Genomic DNA, 19,613 nt, shown 5'->3' with positions numbered 1-19,613 from the left:
GGGGGACGCGCACGGCGGCCGCGTTTGGCACCCGCCCCCTGCGGGCCGCCGGCGGTATCGGCGGGGAGCGGCTGCGGCGCTTCCGGGAGCGCCTGCAGGAGGCGGAGAGCGGGGGGCGGCGGCTGCGGGGGCCCCCGGCCGCGGGGACGTCGCTCTTTGTTCCTCCCGCAGAGCGGTACAAGCACCACTGGGTCCCCCCGGCGCCCTCCGAGGGCTCCGGGTACCGGTGCGTTAGGATCAGCCACAAGATGGACCCCTTGATACGCGAGGCGGCGGGGATGATCGGACTGAGCCGCGAGAGACTCTTCCGGCTCCTACCCAGCGAATTGACTCTGGGTCGACCCTTTCGAGGTGTCCTATCGTATAGGTGAAAACGGCTCTGTCTGCGCCCTTTACGAAAGTCTCCAGCCGGGGAAGGAGACGACCGAACCTCTGGAGAGTAGGACCAGCCGTAAGGAGCGGCAGATCCAGCCCTTCCAAGAATTACATCATGATGACAGTTTCTAGTGAAGTTCCTGTTCTTTGTTCAACGGTGTATATATATCCTGGTTTCTGATAAAAGTAGATGCAACCGAGATCTTTATTCTCTTTTTATTGGCAGTGGTAGTATTTTCCACCCTGTAGTCATTAAAGCCGTAGTTAGCACTGCCAAATTCTTTGTGGCCAAGGACTTATGTATAACGCAGTTCTTTAAGCTGCCTGTTACTCTGGATCATGTACTGTAAATGCACTGTGCAGTCAGCTGACTGTTTTACATATATTTTCAAGGAAGTACTAGCTATTTGTAATAAAAATGTCGTAGCACTCTTCATGATGAATTTTCATCAAGATTAACGCTTGGTTTAAAAAAAACAACTCAACTTGCAAAGCAATTAAAAAGAATTAAAAACAAATTTAATGAGCTGCACGTAAATCTTTCCAGTGACTTGTCTGCACAGTTTTCTCAGGGTCGTTCAAGTTTGGCTGTAAGGCACAACTAACAAAAAGTAACTTATATTTTTTCCTCTTTCAAAGCATGCTTTTATGTCAGGGCTGGGTTTCATCTTGCCCCAACATTTTGACAAAAGGGACTAGGGAAATAGTTACCTTGTTATTTCTAGTTATTGAAGTATAATAATAAAGACTTGTTCAAACTGCTTTTGACTTTTGTTGTTGTTTCTTTTTGAAACATTGCTCTGAAAGCTTTCTGTAGCTCTTTCTAATCATTTGAGATACTCCACCCTTAAGAAGGCGAAGCCCTTAATGCTCACCCTTATTTCAGATAGCTACAACACACTCAATTTCAGCTCAGACACAAGGTGTCGGAGTAGAGCTGGGTGTTTTTTCAGTGTGTGCTGTATGAAACTGAATGGAAGCAGAACTATTTTTCTAACACTTGATCAGTTGCAGGAATGTTGTTGAGTTCATTGGGAGATGGAGTTAATATCTAAAACCGCAACTTAAAGCCGTGTAGGAAGCTAGAGTCAAACACGAATGATAAGTATCATTTAACTGTTGTCTTTTTTCTGGGAAACAAGAAACTGCCATTTCTTGAGTTAGGTTGGATTCCTTCTCATCTTGTCTGTGTCTCTAATGCCTGTTAGGTACAAATTAGTAAAAATATCAAATGCAGCGGTTTCAGTGTAATATCAAAACTTTGTTTCTGGTTTATGTGGAGACTCCAGAATGGGATTCGGTTCCTCAGAGCTGTTCTAAGTCAGAAGCTGTGGCTCGTGAGGCAACTGTGGAAGACTGCACAGTGTCTAGCACGGCTGTTCTCTGGTAGCCCAGTGCTCAGTCAGAGTTGCATACTTGATGAAAGAGCTTTGTCTGGTGGTAGTATGTCAGCAAAAATATATCTTGCACTATGTCAATAACATGGTAAAACATACAGTTAGCCCAAGTCTGGGCTAACTGGAAAGGGCAGAGCTCCAGCTTGCATAAGGATGTTTTTTGTTGTTTGCATTAGAAAAAGCTGTGGCTCGTTCACTGCTGTTTGTCTTGATTACTGTTTGCCTTGTTATTTTGGAGGCAGGCTCATCTAGCAGTCTTGTTTCATCTGAACAACATGCATGGTGCCATATCCTTAGTAGCTAAAACTTGGTAAAGAATAAAAATACAAGTGTTTTTCTAGTCTGTCAGTCCAATAAATGAGTCTCTGGGCTGTTTTAAGTAAAAAAAAAAAGATGTTTATCATAAAAATAAATCTGCTGCAAGACCTTAAAAGAGTGAAAAATCAGTTCTTACGGCATTGTTTTATTTTCTTAGTAATACGTTTTCCTGTGATAGAATTGCCTGTACGGGATACTTATTCAGGACCTCTAAGGGACAAATGTGACGTGTTTGTTGCTAATTGTAAGAAGTAATTTTAAATCTACTAAGGACAGGTGCCCTCTTTAGATAAGTGTCATTTGCAGGATAATTGGCCTTGCTGCACACTAGATGAGCATAGCTTGGCTGAAAGGATGTAGCACAAAGTGTTTAGCTGAAAGGTAGCTTTTGCGGAGCAGTAAATGTTCAAAGGAGCGGAGTTACAGGTCAGTGAGGACGCTGGGCATGGTTTCCAGATAGTGGGTGTGGTTTGACAGACAAGCAGGGTACAGTAGCTTTTTTTGGATGTTCTTTTCTTGTGTGCTGTGTAAGAGCAGAGAAGAGCCTGGGTGAATCCAGCTCTGGTGTACTCTGCTTCTTATTTATTAATCATCCTGCTCCAGCAGTGGCACGCTTGGTACATTGTATAATAGCTTGTTTCTAGCATCCTGTGCCCCGCTTGTCTGAACCTACTCTGGAAATTTGATGCTGATCATTAAAAGGGACGCTTTTGTCCGTGCAATTCAAGTTCAGTTTCATACACCTATGCTGCAGGCACAGAGTTCAAGTTACTCTGCAGGTGGAGGAAGCTGGGCAGCTTGCAGAAAACCCACTGGAGCAAACACCTGGCCTGCAAGTAAATAGGCCCGACTAGTTGGTGTTTGCGACATCGAGAGCTATGTTCTGCTGCTTTAAAAACACGGCCAAGAGCTCTTGGACAGTACTGTGGGAAACAAAGCCTTTCTGTGAGAATAGAGCCCTGGGTAGTGAGGGAGGCTGTTGTTGGCAGGAAGAAAGGTGACATCACTTTTTAAGGAAAACAACTGTTGATAAGTAAAGCTAGAAGAAACATGCGTGAAAAAGAATGGCTGTTCTTTAAAAAGATTGCCTTGCGGCAAAGATGCTCATTTAATCTTTGTCCTTATGAGCTGTAAAATCCACGCAATACAGAAGGTCCCGTTAGTTTGTACAGCCTTATCGCTTACGTACCGCAGTTCCTATATAGCACGCCCCGACTCATTGTTTGCAGCTAGAAGATAGAGAGGGTTTTAGTTTTGATCTGAAAAGGTCAAGAGATGAGGGTATTGTCTGTCCTCTGTATTTGTTTAAGGTTCTTACAATTAGTGTTAGTTCACGGGGGGATTTGGCGTGTTTTAAATGTGATTTTTAACCATTGGTGTCCTTATTCCTCTGTCCTCAAGATAAAGAAGCCTTTCAGTGTGGCTTCTTGTATCTACTTCATACTGTAATCAAGGTCAGTCTGGTTTTTCTTTTCAGGATTAAAAAGACCAAGCCTTGTAAGTTTGAGTGTAAATCATATTCTTCTAACTTGGAATTACATACATGCTTCCTGCAAACTCATTCATTTCTTTAATATGTGCGTGGGTGTGCTCTTAAGGAATGAGTGTAGCGAACCAACTGACCCAAACCTCCCTTTTCTCACCCTTTGCAGCTCCGCCAGCACTGATGTTACTCTGGTTTTCACTTCACTGAGAACACTGAAAAATTAATTCAGATCTAGTACTGCCATAAGCAGAAGATAGCACATTTAACAGTTAACCTATCTTAAATTCACTCAGCTTTTCTATAAAACAATGATGACTGGGATTAATGATGCTGTTTTCCTTCTAATTATGCTTCTTGTTATGAAGTAAACTAATACTGTATATTAATACTAATACTAAGTACTATATTAGTATATACTAATACTATATTAGTATATATTAATATACTATATTAGTATATTAATACTAATATACTAATTAGTATATTAATACTAATACCTCCTTTTTTATTTAGTGATTAAAAGTGATCCAACTCTCCCGCAATTATTAGTTATTACATCTTTAATATTGGGACACCTGCTCTTGAGAAACTGCAAAGCTCATCAGAAATAGGCATCAGGGTCCCATAGATATCCTAAGCCAGTTCTTAGACGTTTTTTCAGGATCTTGTTGTTATGTTTTTCTTTACAAAATTCTAAAAGTGATTTTGATATCGTCTGTTCTAGTTAAAATATGTTGGACGATGTGTTTCATCGTCCTTGTGTAGTATGAAGTTACCTGCATTATCAAATACAGATGGGAGATGTTTGTTGAATATATGCATTGATTCAACAATTTTACTGTCTTTGTTGTGGTTTAATTACTGATGTACATAAAAACATTACACTTTAGTTACTGTTGTATGTTAAAAGGTCGTTGCTTTTTGCATAGCTGATTTCTTACCTATTTTAACCACAAATTATTCCTTTCACGTTATTAACTTTCTTCAGATTTCGTTGCTTAATAATACTGCATGTATATTTTTTCCATTTCACATTTTTTTTTCTTTTCATTTGTGTGGTAAGAGGTGTGATCCAGGACTCTGATCTCGTCTTCATTTCTGCATTATGTGGTATTAGTGCATCATCTCCACGGTCATGAATTGGGCTTTGTGTGGTTTCTCCAGGCTCAAGCTGATGCACGTTGACGTGGTGTAGTGGGAAGACCTGTATTTTGGGGTTGATAGAGGCATTCTAGTTCTTGATTAGTAATGTTGACACCTTCTACTGTCACATTTATTTTATAAAAAGTATTTTCTCTTGTGACGCCGGAATTGCTGTTGATAATTTTCATGCTGTAACGAGCTCATCTGTTTTCACCGCTGTCTTTCAGAGGATTAAACTTATTCCAGTATTAGCAAGTGATATTTGCTTTCTAGTATGAAGTCATGTCAAATCTTCCACTGAGAGGTAAACTGACAATGGGAATTTGTAAACTTGGTATCTTTTTGAGGGAGCAATATATTTCACAGCCACATATTTTTTATATATTAAGTATATTTATGAAACACTTACATAGATGTTCATCTGCCTGGGGGGATTGCTGCGCACGGAGGTCTGGCTGCCCCTTTGCAATCAGTATGACCATACATAGATCTCGAGCGTATCAGGTAGCAATAATCATGCAAATTACATTGTGATTTGTGATAAGCTTGTTTTTTATCACTAATTGAAACTATTGGACCCAAGATTATTGATGGTAATACTTGCATAGCCCCATTAGCAGAAGTTATATGGTATCAGTTGTTCTCCCTAGGGGTTCTTAAAAATCTAAATACTGTGAAAAATAAATGTTTAGTCGTTTATGTTAAGAGCAAACCAGTCCAGAGTCACTGCAAGACAGAATTGTAAATGTGTGTGTGTATATATATATTTATATATTCTGATAACTTAACTTTGCCATACATAATTCAATTAGAAGAAGACAAATTTCATCACAAAGTGGTTCTGTAATGTTTCAGACAAACCTCTCAGGATAAATGCATACCTAACTTGGAAAAAATAGGGTTGCAATCCTGGAGATCTGCTCAGAGTGTAAGTTCATCTTTGAAACATGTTTTTTGGAGGAAAAACAAACAAACCAAAACCATGTATAAACAAAGTCTTTGTAGATTCTAGGACAAAGCGGATTTGAATATGAACTTTCTAAAGCATGACGCATTAACTTTGTGTAGCTTGGTAGTAACAAGTGCAGTCAGCATCATAACGTAGGTCTTACTAGGGAGCTTTCCTGACTCCAGTCTGACTTTGGGATGATAGTCTACTACACAGTGGAAGAATGAACAAGCAAGGAAACTAAGGAAAAAGTTGAGTTGTACCAGAAAACATTTCTTAAGTTGTGGGAAGACAGCCTGGGTTGTTCTATTACTTCCAGGTAGTCAGACAATACTGCCCAGAAGCAGGTTCATTATATGCTCAAACAACTAAACCTCAGTGTCTGTGGTGTGCCAGCACTGAGCACTCTTCTGTCCTGCCAGTGAGGAGGAAAGGGACTTGCCAATTATTTATAAATTCTTACAAATATTCACGAATACTTACAAATGATTTGTTATTGCAAGACTGCAGCTTTACTTTGTATGCTAAATATGGCTAAGTAAAATACTGAGTACTCTTACTGTACATCACCTTTGTATGTGATTTGATTTTAGTAAGCTTTAGGTATATATGACATGAATATGCAAGTTATGCTTCGCACCAGGCCTCTACATATTACTTATACAGCACCACTAGCAGCAAAACAAGGTTGTGTGAATGTTCCTGCTGCAAATGTGTGCCCTGAGGGTTAGGTTTGCACAAAGGCACCTGTCAGAGTGAAGAAGAATATAAATTGTAGTGTCTTACGCTTTTTGATATTCTTTGAATGGATACAGCAGCCACCTTCGGCTTCTTTTACCCTGTGAATTAGGGTTATCCTGGCGTTCGTAGGAAGGTGGTGTATTTCGAAGTTGCGGAAGTATAAATGAGAACGGAATTGTTCTAACGTACAATGCAATAAGATCTCATTTAGTGCTCAAAATAACGTGTTACCGATCTGGCTTCGTTCTTCTGGGGGGTATGGTGCTTTTCTCTGGGTGTACCAGAGGGTATCACATGCACTTCTCATTGTCTTTAATTTCTAAAGCATCAGTCAAAGATTTAATTGAAGCTGAAGCCATAGCTGTTCTGTCTGCAATCACTTCAGCAAAGAGAATCTGTTTAAACCTCGTCACAGTCATACATTTGTACTGCCTTGATGGAGAACCATTCAGGAGAACCATGTGTATTTTCTAAAATAGGTATTGAGCTGTTTTCCCATAGGCCTTCAACATTCAGCCTCTCTAAATGTGATCTAAAATATTGATGACTAAACACTTAGTGGATTGAAAACTGGAAGTCTGGAATCAAAAGTTTGAAGTCAAGCGCGGTCTGTTGATTAGAGATCCAGAGATCCTGTGTATATCTTCCAATTTACTTGACTAGAAATCCTAAGGAAAGCACATACAAGACTTATTTTTTTCTTCCTTCTTACCTTTCTCTGGTTTCTCAGTCCTCTATGTTAAATATATTTATATATATATAAGTGAAATTTGCTAACCCTCTGTAACAGCAGGAAATGAAAAGAGATTAATGCTGGTTCATTGGCAGGTGCTGTGTCTGGACAACAAACCTGAGGACTAGGATAGCAGGAGTGCTGTGTTAAAAGGGGGAAGTTAATCCAGAGGTGGAGGCATTGTTTTTTTTCTAGACAGTTACAGCTCGTTCATTTTCATACCACACTGGGGAGTGTAATAGCACGCCTTGGTGTTTCTTTCGTATTCTGTTCCTAGCTGCTGTAATATCTTGAAATGACCTGGAAGTTACTCTTTTAAGGAGTGAGATCTGTTCCTTTATCGCTTCACAAGGATCCATAATTGAGAATATTGAGATCTGCTGTCAGCTTTGTTAACTACGTGGGGAGAAACAACAATGGCTTTGAAAAAAGCTGCCCAATAACTTAAGCTTCCTAGAATTCTGTCTAATAAGCTATATGCACTTTTTACTCTACCTTCTGCTAACACGTTAAATATTTTTGCAGTTTTTTTTTTTTTTTTTTTTTTACAATAGTCATTTTCTTTTGTGAGTTATTTTCTTTTGTGATTACTTCAGAAAATTCAGTCTTCAGAAATATTGAAGATTTGTTTATCTCAAGATTTTCGGTGGTGTAGCAATACTGGGTGGTTGCTGTTCCTGTAATACACGTCCAGGTGTGGTTCACTGCCTATAAACTACTTATTTAACGTGGCTGTGATGAATTATGTTACTTCCACTGCTTCAAACACCTAACTAAACATATTAAAGCTGGGATTCCCTTTTCAGCAACAGCGCCGAAACCTTATGCCTACATCTACAGCTATTCCTAGGCTTGCCTAAAGCCCCCAGGGAAATAGAAGCCCTAAAATAGGCTCTTTGACTTTTATTTTTTTTCAGCATGAAAAAAGTTTGGAATAGCATTGACTTCTCTGTTGAGCTGTGTGCTTAATTTCCAACTTTGTAACTCTTTGCCACAGGTATGTGTTTAAATCTTTGGTTGCCATTTGATGCTTTTGTGTGTACCTCCCCCTTCCCCCTTCCCCCCCAATTCCAGGTGCTGCTTTCACGTCTGAATCCATGTGGCTGTAACACAGATGGGTTTGCTAGTATTTTTCTTTCCTGTCTTTGTGTGTCACGTCAATGATGGCTTTTATCATGTCCTACCAACGCTTTCCAGTAACTATTTAATGTTTTCCCTGAGGAATGTTAGGCCCATCATCTGGAGAGATTATCATATAGAACGCGTAAGGAGTTCTTTATGGGCTGGGGTCTTTTGTTCTGACAAACATTTTGCTATGCTGTAAAAAAAAAAAAGAGTAGAAAAAGCTGCATACAAAATCTAAAGGTGTTTGCCCCTTTTAGAGGAAGAGAAGGCAGCACTTGCTTTTAATGATTGTCTTAATTTTTGTTCAGCCTTGGTGCTTTGTTACGGAGCTATTGTTTGCATCTTTGCGTAGACTTTTCGGAAGAGGGTTATTCCGTGATACTGGTATGTAATCCACCTGGTGCCTTTGTGGACATTTCCATATAAAAGGAAGAATAAAGCAGTATATGAATGTTCTTTCACATCATTACATACTCCCCCGGTTCATATAATGGGAGTCCTATGCGTGTTTTCACCTAACCGATTCATCAGTAACGCTGCTTTTACTGTAGACATGGTGTTAGAAATGATTGCTTTAGGAAACTGGCAGCAGCAGCATGGTTACTTCTACCAAAAGAAGTATTTCTTAGAAGTAAAGACTCTAGCTCTGCATTTCTGCTAGAATTAATGTCTGTGAAATCAAATAGCTATTTTATGCTGGCAGTAATACAGGAGTATGCCCGAGAATCTGAGAGCAAGAGGGGCAATTAGCATGAAATCATGCATTGTGGTCTAAAAGAGCAGTGTGGTGCTTGTGAGTTTGCTGTCACTTCTCCTTACTCCTAACACGTCTGTGGATGTGCCTATCTTTTTGTTTGTAGGAATGGTAGAGCAACTTTTTCTGTTGATAACTTTCCATATAACTTCTGAGGACTTCCTGCTTTGGAAGTCTGGATTTCTGTCTCCCGTGGGGGTAGGGAAGTCAAACCACAGGCAGGAAATGCAGTTTTTTTTTTTTTTTTTTTTTTTGAATAAACATTTAGCATGTAAATGTTCCCTTTATCCATGGTCACTTGGCTAGAGAAAGAATGGATATTTAGTGGATATTTACTGCAGCAAAGTAGACTGAAATTAGTCATCAGCTCAGCATAGCTGTGCACTGGCAGGTTTTCCCCAGAACGTCCATCCATGAGTTTTTTGGGAACAGATGAGGCAAATACCTGTCAGCTGGTCCCAGCTAGGGTCAGAGAAAGGGGTTCTCCTGCCTATTTCCTCTGATTTCTCTTGCAGATGTGTTTGGTTGTGCAGGTGATAACCTAGACAAACTACAGACAAAACTTGTTTTAAACTTCCACAGAAAGTAAGCTATTATTTTATGTTGCCTTTGTGGTTTGGTTTAAAGAATACTGGACTTGGATGGCTGCATTTACAGGTGGAGAATGCCTCTTGAAGCATCTGAAAAGAGGTAGGGATGGAGCAAATGGTTATTAAAGGTTTGTTTTGGTGTAATTGGAAGAGAAAAGAAGGATGTCAGTAAAGAGCAGAAGAGAATTGTGTCTCAGTAAGGGGTCTTACCTTTCAGCAACTCGGTGATCTGCTCTCCACCTTCTCTACTGCCTTAGGAGGAGCTGTTATTCTGCTGACACTTCAGACCATCGAAGGGCAGTAGAAGTGGTGGTTCGTGTGGTCTTAGGTGGCAGCAGGTCCCTGTCCCAAGAGCCATGGCTTAACAGAGATGCAAAGCCTCTTCTTGGCAGCAGGGAATAGTTAGCACCTAAATTGGTTGTCCTGAAGAGCGATCCTTTGGTTCATCTTTGCTCTGTCATGGGGATAGATTGAACGAGCAGAATTTAATGAACAAGTTCTATTTTATGGATTGAAAAGGCAATGAAATGGGGAAGACATTTCGTGGCAGGTTTATTAAGCCATTTTCCATGAAAGCTCTGAAAATGCCTGTTCTTCTAATAGTGACTTGGGTGCTACTGTTCAAGCAGTGATCCTGAGAATATCCTTCAGTTTGATCTCTGGCTTAGATTTCTGTATTGTATTAGACTATTCCGTATTGAATTATGAAGAACATGCTTTGTGAAATAATGTAGGACAGTGGCCACAAAGGAAAGGATGGAAAAACTATTCACAAAATTTTCTTTCATTAAAGCAAACCTTTATTTTGCTGTGTGCATCATTTACTATAACGTATTTGTATTCTCATTTATTAAATGTGCCAGGAATTATATATTCAGAAAAATAACTGAAAGCCACGGTATATTGTGTTTATATCTCACTGGTTATTAAGTAAGCCATCTTTAACTGTGAGATGAAGCATCGCTTCTAAAATCCCTTGTTAGGAAGATAAAATTCCTGATAGCCCTTCATCCTTTTGATTTTTTTTCTTTCAGGTAGCTTTTTATGTCACTGTGTTCGGTGGTCTCTTGTGTCTGGAAAGCGATGATGTGTAAGCAGAATTATTTGGCATTCAGTTGGAACATGGGGTTGTCTATCTGGCAAAGGATGCCCTACACAAAGAGCTAAACGCGGCAAAATGATGCTCAGAGGGGTGCAGTGGGTATAGAGAGAGGGGAGTAAAATTGACCAGGAGGTTCAGACTCTTTAAATTCAGCAGGGCACTTGGGAAATGTTCACAAGCTGAATACTCGGTGTGTGATTTGAGGGAAAGCTAGAAGCTTAGAGGGCAAGATCATTCCTTTGTCCTCTGTCTTTGGTGCCAGAGGGGTCCTTGTACGAGGATATTCCACTAAAATGCTGTTAAGCCTCTCTGAGATCCTGAGTTGTCCAGGAAGGTTAATGTACACGCAGCTCCTACGGCTACACAGAGTACAGGTAAGTACTGGTTATGCTGTGTTGTTATTTTATCTATTTTTCCCTTGAATAATTGCTTGAGTCGCTTGTGGTGACCATGTTTAGGCTGGTGTAATACAGGATATTTCTGAAATGTTGTATTTTTTCCCCACTGGATCAATATGGATCTAGTCTCATGAAAAATCTCCTCTTTATAAAGCCTCTCTATACAACTCTGTCCAATTATCGTAGTGCCCTTGATAAAGAGTTAGCCACGGCATGGTTTTACACACCATAATAAATGGTCTTCTAGGACTAATCTCTGAAATGCAATCTGCATGCGAAAGTAACAGTTCAGGCTTATGGTCTTTGATATTCTGCACATTCCTTGTTCTCTTTTATTTGCTTCTGTTTCCTTTTCTTGCACTTTAAGTGCATCTTTATAACTACCATCTGCTTGCTCGTTCCCATGGAAGTTTGTTTGTTTCTATCTACTTTTAACCTCTTCCTATGCATCTCTGTGTCTGAGCTTTCCCATCTGAGCACAGACGTTAAAATAGCATGGCCTGACTTTCTGAAGTGTTAAGTGAATGCAGAGCCTTCTGCTTTGAATGGGACCTGGAACCGATCAGTCCTTTGAAAATGAGATCAGTCCTGTTGAAAGGAAGCACGGAGTTGTGAGGCCAAGGTAATGTAAGTAACCTCCAGTGACCCGAGTACTTTAAAATACTTTCTGCAATGAAATAACGGCAGACATTAAAGCTTTCACTTCAGCAAAATTAAATGATTCATTTGGAAATACTATTAACTTTAGACCAGCTGGGAGCGGTGACGTAACGTGGCTTGATGAAGAGACCCCAGGGGGATTGGCTCAGTACTTACGTGTAGCAATCCCCTTTGTGAGCAAACCTGTGCGTAAGACACAGCAGCAGTGAAGGTAAAGACTAATCCCGTGGAAAAGCAGCAGGGGGACAGTCTGCAGGAGGGAAGAGACATGTTGTAGGTGTGTTTGGCCTCGTACCTTGCTGGCCCTGACTGGGCATGGGTGCTGTGAGTGCCAGGCAGTGGTGGGCAGCAGCCTGGGGCTGTGCCTGCTTGCTGCCACCAGATGTGCTCTGCTCAGTGCCACCAGGCTGCACCTTTTGGTGCCTGCCTTGCCTTGCAGATGCTTCAGCTGCTCTCTGGCAGCAACAGCCCCGTGGCCACGAGGACCTGTGCTTGTGTGTGGCTTCCAGGCCAGCTGCAGAGGCCCCAGTGTGGCTGCTCACAGCTGCACCTCATCAGCCTCATCCGTAGATCCAAGGTCACTGAGAAGTGTGAGGGCTGGGGGCAGCTCGTAGGGGAGACAAGGAGGGGATGTTTGAGGAGTGTCTGCAGCTGTATGGCTGGTTTTTAAAGGATTTTGTAAGAAAACTGGGACTGAAGTCGGTCACTCGGAAATTAGCTCATGTCAACCTTAAAATTATGTGCATACCTTAGCAGAAGCTTAGATCTTAATATAATCAAGACTAAAAAGGCAGCAAAAGATGTATCCTTAGCTTCATGGTGGTGAAGTTATCCTGTGCTAGTTACCACTGTTCCATGATTTTTTCAAAGTACAGACTTTTTATTAAGAAGTGCTGTTGCATCTAACCTTTAATGAGGTAAAGCAGCACATTCTTTTTCTCAGTTTTTGAAATGAAGTTAAAAACAGCAGCAAAGATCTCTGTCAAGCACTTGTTTGAAGCAGGTAGTCCCATGGAAGATCTGATCAGGAACATCACGATATTCCAGCAAAATCACAGGAATCACAGCAGAACTAAGTAAGGGGAGGTGGTGAGCGATCCTACCTTAAGACTTGTCTGTCTACAAGTAATAAGGAGGTAGAAAGCAGACTCAGAGCTTCTCCTTTTAATTGAGTACCCGAGATCTCTCCAGCCATGTGAGGAGTGTGGGCAGATATGTTTTGCTGCTGCTCTGTCATGTAGTGCAACAACACCAACAAAAAGGTGACTTGCCTTTGAGGCATGGGAGGTGCAAGGGGGAGGAGCGCTAAGCTTTGTGTAGGCACCTGGCTGTCTCCTCAAACCAGCAGATGAGGCTGTTTCCCACTGCATTTTCAACGCTGTAAAACCCTAGAAAAACAGTTGAACAAAATATTGATAACTGGGTCCTTAAGGAAGAGCGATTTAAATCTTTCATTTTTATTGGCAGTGCTGCTTTTCTTCCTCCACATCCAGAAGTAACGGAGGTCAAGCAGTTATGTGAATGGCTTCTACTTCCTTGTTGCAGCGAGGAGTAAGAAACTGGAAATACATTTGATAAACATAGGAGGCTGCTCTACCCACCTTGGGATTAGTGCTTCTGAGATTGGCCTGGCCTGTTTTTGTCAGATTATCTCCTCTTTCCAGATGATTATTTCCAGCTGGAGAACAATTATCATCACTGAAGTGCTTCTGGTCTGGTTCTTTTTGGCTGGCTAGCAGAATCACTAACACTTTACAGTTAAGCTTCTGATACCTGTTAGTATAACTTCCACCAATCTCCCTACTTTAATTATAATTAAATCTATCTCTAAATATGATTTTGTGTCTCTTCTCTGCACTCTTAATGTCTCATAATGAAATGGGTTCAAAATCAACCATTAAGTAGAATATCCAGGTATATTTTTGGAATCTGTACACACATACTGCATTGACTGGTGCCTTCCAAAGTACCAAGCCTTGCATGAGAAGGGGCTTCCCTGTTCTTTGGGCTTGTTTCTGTTTAAGAAGTGTAAACTTGGTCTGGAATTCATGCTTGCTCTGTCATCTGAAATTTAATTCCTCAGAAGTCTTGATTTGAGAGATTTAGAACATCTTTATATATTTTGGGGTATTCCTTTTCCCGTCACGGTTAGGAAAAGCTCTTAGGTTTGAGAGCATCTTAGGTTTACTTTTTGTCTAGAAACTTGTGGGAAAGATGTGAGATGCACACTTACTATTCACTTTTGTTCCAGTGAAATACTTTCATATCCATTGCAGTTCTTATTTTTATTGTTTTACACTTGCTTTTGCCAAGCATTTTGTCAGAAAGATTTCCCAATCATTGATAAATACCCACTTCATTGCACTTAAAGGTAACAATCTACAATTCCCTCAGCAATTGCTGTTAAGGCAGTTAAGTAGAACGTGCTATCACTGGCACTGATAACACAGATCCAGAACACGGGTAGGTCTGCAATAAAGGGATGGCAGAAGCCTTTTTTCCTCCTGGGGAGTCGGAGCACTGTACATGGCAGCTCGTGGGCTGCCTGAGTGATGTGGCTTGGTGATGTGCTCTCTGCTCATTTTCATAGCACACCCAGAAATCTGTTCATTCTGTGCTTTTTCCCCCCTCTTCCCTTGAAAGTCCATACCCCCCTGCAATCACCTTGCTGGGAGGTTCTGCAGTATGGCTAAAAGTACAGTTTCATAATCAGCTTAATCAGGTCTAAAAAATGGCTAACCCTGCACTTGCCACCGCTTTCGGTTGCGTTCCCATTGCTGCTTTGATGAGAGTTGGAGGGTTTATGTGGCTGTGCAGTGGCATGGTGGTTTGCTGAGTGAACTAAAACATTGTAACAAGAAAAAAAAATAATCTGAGAAAATCTGACCATTCGTTGGATGAATGATTTGCTCTGACTTGCTATATGGGTATAAATGGATTAAGGACAATGCAAAAAGGGGACAGGAGTGCATGTCCAGATCGGAAACGTGAACGAGGCTGCCCTTTGGAGATAGTATAGTATTGCCATTGGCTTCTGTGCGTGTGAAACTGCATTGTGCTTGTGTTTACGTATTGCAGATAACGGTTAAACTGATGCTTAAAGTTAGGAGAAAATCTCTCTAGGTTTATGGATTGCAGTCATAGTGGTGCCAGTAACTGGGTCCTTCGAGGGAGCTGGCTTAGGAAGGAGGGGAACGGCAGTGAAGCATTCGTCTTAGGTGCTGCTCTTTGAATGCAGCGATCGCCCCACCGCAGTCAAAAATCTGGTACCTATGAAGCTGAGGCATTGTCTTTTGAAGTATTTGGCTGTGTCAGGGTAACACAGGATTCGTCAATAAAAAACTGCTACGTGGTCCTTCTGTGCCGTCTCTTGATATTGTTATGCAGCTTGGCATTCTGGGGAATAAGCTGAAATGTAAGGTGTCACCAGTTTATGTCAATTTGTAGTTAATCTTCGGGAGACCTTGTACTTAGTGAACCAGGAGCTCAACCTGAGAAGGTTTTGACGTCTTTCACAAAAGGGCATAGCTGAACAATAGCACTTGAGCTAAAAACTAGGTAAGTAAGTGTATTCCCTTGCCTATTTAAAGATGGTCATACAGGGCTTGTGCCAAAAAAGAAAATAAGATGTCCTCTACTTTAACCACTGCCAGGCCCAGGGGCTAAGCACAAGAGGTTGTGCAGGTGTTGGCAGCCCATGGGGTGTTGCCCAGGGGCAGTCGCATGTTTCAAAAGGGTGTCCGATGGGGGCTGATAATTTAACACATAGCACCTGCCCTAAGAAGTGTTGCTCTGTCACAAAAGCAACAAAAAAAACATACTTAACCCAACTCTGGTAGTTGGCTTTCACCTCTTCCTGTAAAGAGCATTTTGTTTTCCAGTTGCAGGTATGTCACTTCATATGAAGCGAGACCTAAAAGCTCTTTATCCCTTCATCTTTCCTTCCTTGCCCTCAGGATTAAATGCCGTAAGAGCAGACTTTACGGAGGTGCTTAGATGGGATTGGTCTTGTTCCATTCTCATTTAATACCTTATCAAAGCTACTAGGGTTTCACCATAATGTTCTGCTTTAAAGGCCTCCCGCAGTTTCTAGTTAATCTCCTTTTCCATTTATTTTCTCTTACTCATCCAAAAAATTCACCATGATGTATATCCACTCCCCTATCCTGGCTCATTTGTAGTGTTTTGTTGATGTCTTTTTTATTTTTTTCCCCTCTCAGTGAACACACAGGACTCTTATCCATGGAAAGCAGTGTTTAAGGATCTTGCCTATGTATAAAAATCTCACCTGTTCTGACAGGTTCATTCAATTCATCTGCACTTTATATACTATAAAGAGAAGAAATTATCTATGCTCTAGGTCTTTAACATCATTTCCTCCCTCACCAACCTCTAGCAACGTAACCTCCTAGTAATTATGCCTGTTCATTCACCTCTGCAGTTACTGCTGGCTGGGTAAGTGTATGCAAGCTCTTGCTGGTTAACAATGTGTATGTTGTTGACCTTGTCACCTTTTCTTGCTACATACTTATTCCCAAAGCCATCAACTTTCTTAGCTACTAGAATATTTGTTATGGTTGGAAGTACCAGGTATGCTTCCAAAAAAAAAAGGGGGGGGGGGAACCAAACACCTGCCCCCCATCAAACTACACAAGTCACATTTATTCCCCCCTGCTTTGGGTCAATGCTCCTCAGATTGAGAGATGGTGAAATGACAACTGAAGCATGAGGTTTTCTGGATTTCTAGTATATGCATGAAATTATTGTAGATCAATCATGGATTCAAGAGAAAAATAAGGCATGGAGATTACGCAGCATAATCCAGATTAAAAAAGGTAAAGCTTTAGAATTGTAATGAGGTGTGAGTTACAGCAGTGTACTCCATTATGGATGGCTTGAGTGTAATATGAAACTGCCAGGTAATCTTCGTTAAACATAACTTAATCTTTTGAATTAATTTTAATTTAAGAAAAAGAAAAACCATTTCATTTTAGTGTTTACGTACATTCAACTGTCTTTGAGTTGCAGGATAGGATCTTCTGTGTCATGTTTATTCTTTTTCAAAAATAACAGAATAATCTTTTTACAGAATCCTTTCATTTTGGTGATGTGCAGAACCAAGATGCAACTTAGAACAAAAATCCTTCTCATAAGCTTACAAGACATTTATGTTATTGGCATCTGACTTTATCATGAGTCTCAAGTAATACTGTCTTTCCTGATACCTGGATTTAATGAACTTTGCTTAGCCATCAGAATATTAATGCAAAACACTTGCCTGGTTTTGTTTTAGCCTCAGACTAAATAAGACCATTTTTAACCATTTCATTCTTATTCCTTGGTAAATTGACAACCTATATAAAAGACTGCATGTGTGCGAGTCCCGCGGTGGTAATTCTGTGGCATGACTGGGGAAAGGATGTGGCACAAGTTGAGAGCTGAAGTCTGCTGGTGGGAGAGAAGTCATGTAGTGGTGGGCTGAGAAAGATGTGTGTACTGGGGATAATCCAGGAGAGCTGAGATCAATAAACTAAAGATGTGAAGTTGGTGGTTAGTTCCATAGTTTAAACCAACTTTAAATAAAAGCATACCACTACAAGCATGGGATGGTAGACAATAGGCTGGGAAGACATTTTATATTAGCTAATGTAATGTTTACCTTCATGTAAAGAGACAGGAATGCTGTTTTCTCCTAGCTGCAAATGTTTGACTAGCTTTACATGGTAGCATTTTATTAGCTTATAAGAATGTCATATGATCAGTGTTCTTGTATTTTATTTTGTGGGAAAGTCTTTTATTTATCTTGCATTGAGATTATTTGCACAGCTAAGTATACTGAGGTCATGGATTTAAAGGCTGTGTTTAAGGTTTGTGTTTTTTTTGTATCCCTGACACTGTAGAGACCCAGGAAAGAAGGACTGTGACACAAAGCTCAACAGAGCCACCTGGTACAGTTGTAGAATCTGGAAAATGGAAATGTATTCTTAAGCCTGTAGTGTTCTCCTGATGCCTTCAAACACCATAAAAAAGAAAAAGGTGAGGGGATTAAGGGGAGCTGTGGAACTGGAGGTATGATTACCCTACATATTCCTGATGCAGTTTTAACATAGCTTATTTACATACTAAAATACCACAAACGCCTGATTATCTACTGAAATCCACAGATGGATTTTGAAGCTCACTGAGCTCTGTGCTAGTCCTCAAGATAGCTAATTAAGACTAATCCAGGTATGTCTACACAAGCTGCAGTTCTACCACAAGACTATGCTGGAGGAATTCCAGTTCAGTAACACTTTAACATCATTAACAGCACAGAAGCCTAAGATACTTAAGTTTGTGTGTGTTGTAGATAATATCTAAAATAAGTAACACTTAAAAACTGATAAAGTAGAGAGAAATATGTTGTTAAACTTCTGTCCCTCAAAGTTTCACCAATGCATTTTCAGAACCCCCCTGCAACGTAGCAAAGTGGTAACTGTGTACCATGCAATGCAGGAGGAAGAGGTGAAGTCACTTGCTAGAGACAGTGATTGCATTAAAACTTACATGTTTTCTGGTTTTTGTTTTTTGTTTTTTACTGTTTTTGTTTTTTTTCACCCTTGCACTCAACTTGTACTTTATTTTTCTGTGTAGCTGTGTACTTTTTAGAGGTATCAAATCTTTAAAGAAATTCTAGTATTACAAGTTGATGCTATTAAGGCAAATTACTTCTGCCGCTACAAGTCAACATATTATTTGTCTTTTCATGTAAACCTATTAAGTGTTTGTATCCTATGTGTCTGATGTACATTAACTGTGGAATAATGCTTCCACTGAAAGTTTTGTATGTAATCTTGAATGAAATTCTTCTATCACTTTTGGATAAGATGCGATAACACTTTTTTCTCTTTATGTATCTATTTGTTATTACACAACGTAATGGAACTTAGCAAACATGCAAGGTGACAAACATACTTCAAACATCCCTCTGACATTATTTTTGTCTTTATTAAATGGCCAAAGGAGTCAGGGATTCACATTTTCTTTTTCATACGAGTCTTTAGCATATTGTTAAATAAAAAGGACAAGTGCATATCAATCAACATTTTGACAAAAAGGAAGCATATATTGTTTAGACTCCATTTACTTTTCAAAAATCTCGTTGAAATTAGGTTATAAATTATTTAAGCTACAGCACAACACAAAAAAATCCATGACTTATGGCAGATTCTTGAAGGTCTTATTTTCAGCCTTCTGTTCATCTTTTCCTTTTTTAAAAAAAGCATAATGTTCTTTGCTTTGACTTCTTAAAGACTGCGTAAGTTGTATTTGGGTACAATTCAAATAGCATGTTTGATATAGAAGGAAATCAGAAGGTAACATTTACTTGCAAGGTTACTGTCATGGAGTACCTTCTTGAGGAAGAAAGAAAAGGGAAAAACTGTAAGCTGTTAGTGGTAAATTTTAAATGGTAATGGAAGTTTTGTTCTTCACGGTCAAAACCCAAAATTGACTGGACTTAAGGAATCCAGACTTTGACCCTGTATTTGTGACAGCTAGCTTAGATGTTTAGCCAATTTGTCTTACGGTAGTTCAGTTTATTCATGTGGCATTCAACCTTGCTGAGGAGGAGGAAACACCTCAACGCTTTAATAGCACTCCAAGCCTGTGCAGTGCTTGAAGGACGGGTGTCCTGGAGCCCGGGCCTGCTACTCGCCGCCCGCGGGCTTCACCGGGGGCGGGCAATGGAGGCTGCGGGCCGGGCCCGGGGGCGCACAGGCAGCCAGGGCCGAGCTTCTGCCCGGCCCTGTGCCGGCGGCGGGCGGGGCTGCCCGGCCCGAAGATGGCGGCGGGGCGGTGCCG

At 40.5% G+C, this 19,613-nt stretch overlaps 1 protein-coding gene and 1 long non-coding RNA gene across 4 annotated transcripts in view; both read left to right on the top strand.

Moving 5' to 3' along the window:
* LOC118173129 overlaps positions 1 to 1,137 on the top strand; it is a 9,473-nt gene extending 8,336 nt beyond the window's left edge. For all 3 annotated transcript variants that reach the window (XR_004754025.1, XR_004754024.1, XR_004754026.1), the window contains exon 3: positions 172 to 1,137. This is a non-coding gene — a long non-coding RNA (uncharacterized LOC118173129). The remainder of the gene's footprint in view (positions 1 to 171) is intronic.
* Positions 1,138 to 17,666: 16,529 nt separating this feature from the next.
* The window catches only part of IPPK (inositol-pentakisphosphate 2-kinase), a 31,655-nt gene continuing 29,708 nt past the window's right edge, over positions 17,667 to 19,613 (top strand). Inside the window, exon 1 of the mRNA XM_035337386.1 lies at positions 17,667 to 17,807. Within this exon, the coding sequence (XP_035193277.1) occupies positions 17,778 to 17,807 (30 nt within the window). The 5' untranslated portion in view covers positions 17,667 to 17,777. The remainder of the gene's footprint in view (positions 17,808 to 19,613) is intronic.

This window comes from Oxyura jamaicensis, chromosome 12 (assembly GCF_011077185.1).
Source record: "Oxyura jamaicensis isolate SHBP4307 breed ruddy duck chromosome 12, BPBGC_Ojam_1.0, whole genome shotgun sequence".
NCBI lineage: Eukaryota > Metazoa > Chordata > Aves > Anseriformes > Anatidae > Oxyura > Oxyura jamaicensis.
Note: the sequence above shows the minus strand (reverse complement) of the source record. Positions and strands in the feature narration are given on the sequence as shown.